The sequence below is a fragment of the Aptenodytes forsteri genome, unplaced genomic scaffold (genome assembly GCF_000699145.1).
Source record: "Aptenodytes forsteri isolate BGI_AS27 unplaced genomic scaffold, ASM69914v1 Scaffold2256, whole genome shotgun sequence".
NCBI classification, from domain to species: Eukaryota; Metazoa; Chordata; class Aves; order Sphenisciformes; family Spheniscidae; genus Aptenodytes; species Aptenodytes forsteri.
This window is the reverse complement of record NW_008794852.1, coordinates 15385-16490: the sequence shown is the minus strand read 5'-3', so window position 1 is coordinate 16490 and position 1106 is coordinate 15385. Positions and strand designations below refer to the sequence as shown.

General features: G+C 40.1%; 1 protein-coding gene across 1 annotated transcript in view; it reads right to left on the bottom strand.

Moving 5' to 3' along the window:
* Window positions 1-525, bottom strand: part of LOC103895028 (myosin heavy chain, skeletal muscle, adult) — a gene marked incomplete at its 3' end in the record, with an annotated part of 7346 nt that extends 6821 nt beyond the window's left edge. Inside the window, exons 1-2 of the mRNA XM_019470814.1 lie at window positions 264-525; window positions 1-177 (exon numbers count right to left, since the gene is read on the bottom strand). The exon at window positions 1-177 is cut by the window's left edge and continues 172 nt beyond it. Of these exons, the coding sequence (XP_019326359.1) occupies window positions 1-177; window positions 264-470 (384 nt within the window). The remainder of the gene's footprint in view (window positions 178-263) is intronic.
* Window positions 526-1106: the final 581 nt, after the last annotated feature.

The window sequence follows — 1106 nt, the reverse complement described above, 5'->3', positions numbered from 1 at the left end:
GCTACCCAAAGGAAGACTGCTGCTGGTACTTACATAAATCATCCAGGTTGCATAACGCTCTTTGAGGTTGTACAGCACAGCGGGTTCGTGGAGGTGGGTCATCATGGCCATGTCCTCAACTTTATCATACTTGGGAGGGTTCATGGGGAAGACCTGATCATCCTTCACAGTCAGGGTCTGCCAAGGAAGAGAGACTGATACATGTCAGCTAAAAGCCCAGAGTGGGAATTAAGTTATGTTCTCAAGTCTTGCATTTTGCTCACCTCTCCAGCTTCACTCTGGACAGTGACCTTCCCTGATTCTTTGCTCTGGATTGTCCCTTTCACAAAGGATTCCTTAGGATGGGCCACAAAGACGGATGTCTTGGCATCAAAAGGTTTGTTCTGGGCCTCAATTCTCTCCTTTTCTGACTTTCGGAGATAAGGAGCTGCCTCCCCAAAGGCAGCCATCTCAGCATCCGGAGAAGTCATGTCTACACGTTACTGAAGACACGTCAGCAGAAGACTCTGAGGGGGAAAGAAGACACTTTCCCTCAGGTAGACAATAGTTTTCTGTGCCAGTGATGAAATCTCGTACAGTTTCTATCTTTCCAGTATTTAAACTAGTATGTCATTTTCAATAACACCTTTTGAAAGCTATTTTTGATTTGAACATCTAAGTACTTACATCCCACTTGAGAATGACACAGCATTCTAAATAATTTTAGTCTTCTAACTATGAACAGATTTTTTAATATGGATTATAATTTTGTAATATTATCATTCTGGTGCGTGTTTTGCCATTTTACTATTGGTATAATGAAGAACTAAACCTAAAGCAAATCGCTCTCTTCTGTTGCCCTTAATTATCAGCAATGAGTCTCCAAGAAGTCCTTTCATTGTCCATGATCTGTCAAAAGTGAATTTACTTACTTTCAGGCTCAGTCCAATCTTTTCTGCAACAGGTATGAATACGAAAAATGGGGAATGAATATAATAAAATTACCTCAAGGTAATTGGACTAACAGTTAATAACTTAGGATGTTGCCTGTCATGACATCAGAGGTTCTAAGTCAGTCACTAGTATATTAACAAGTTGGTAAATTTCTTCTTATGTTCCATAGTATT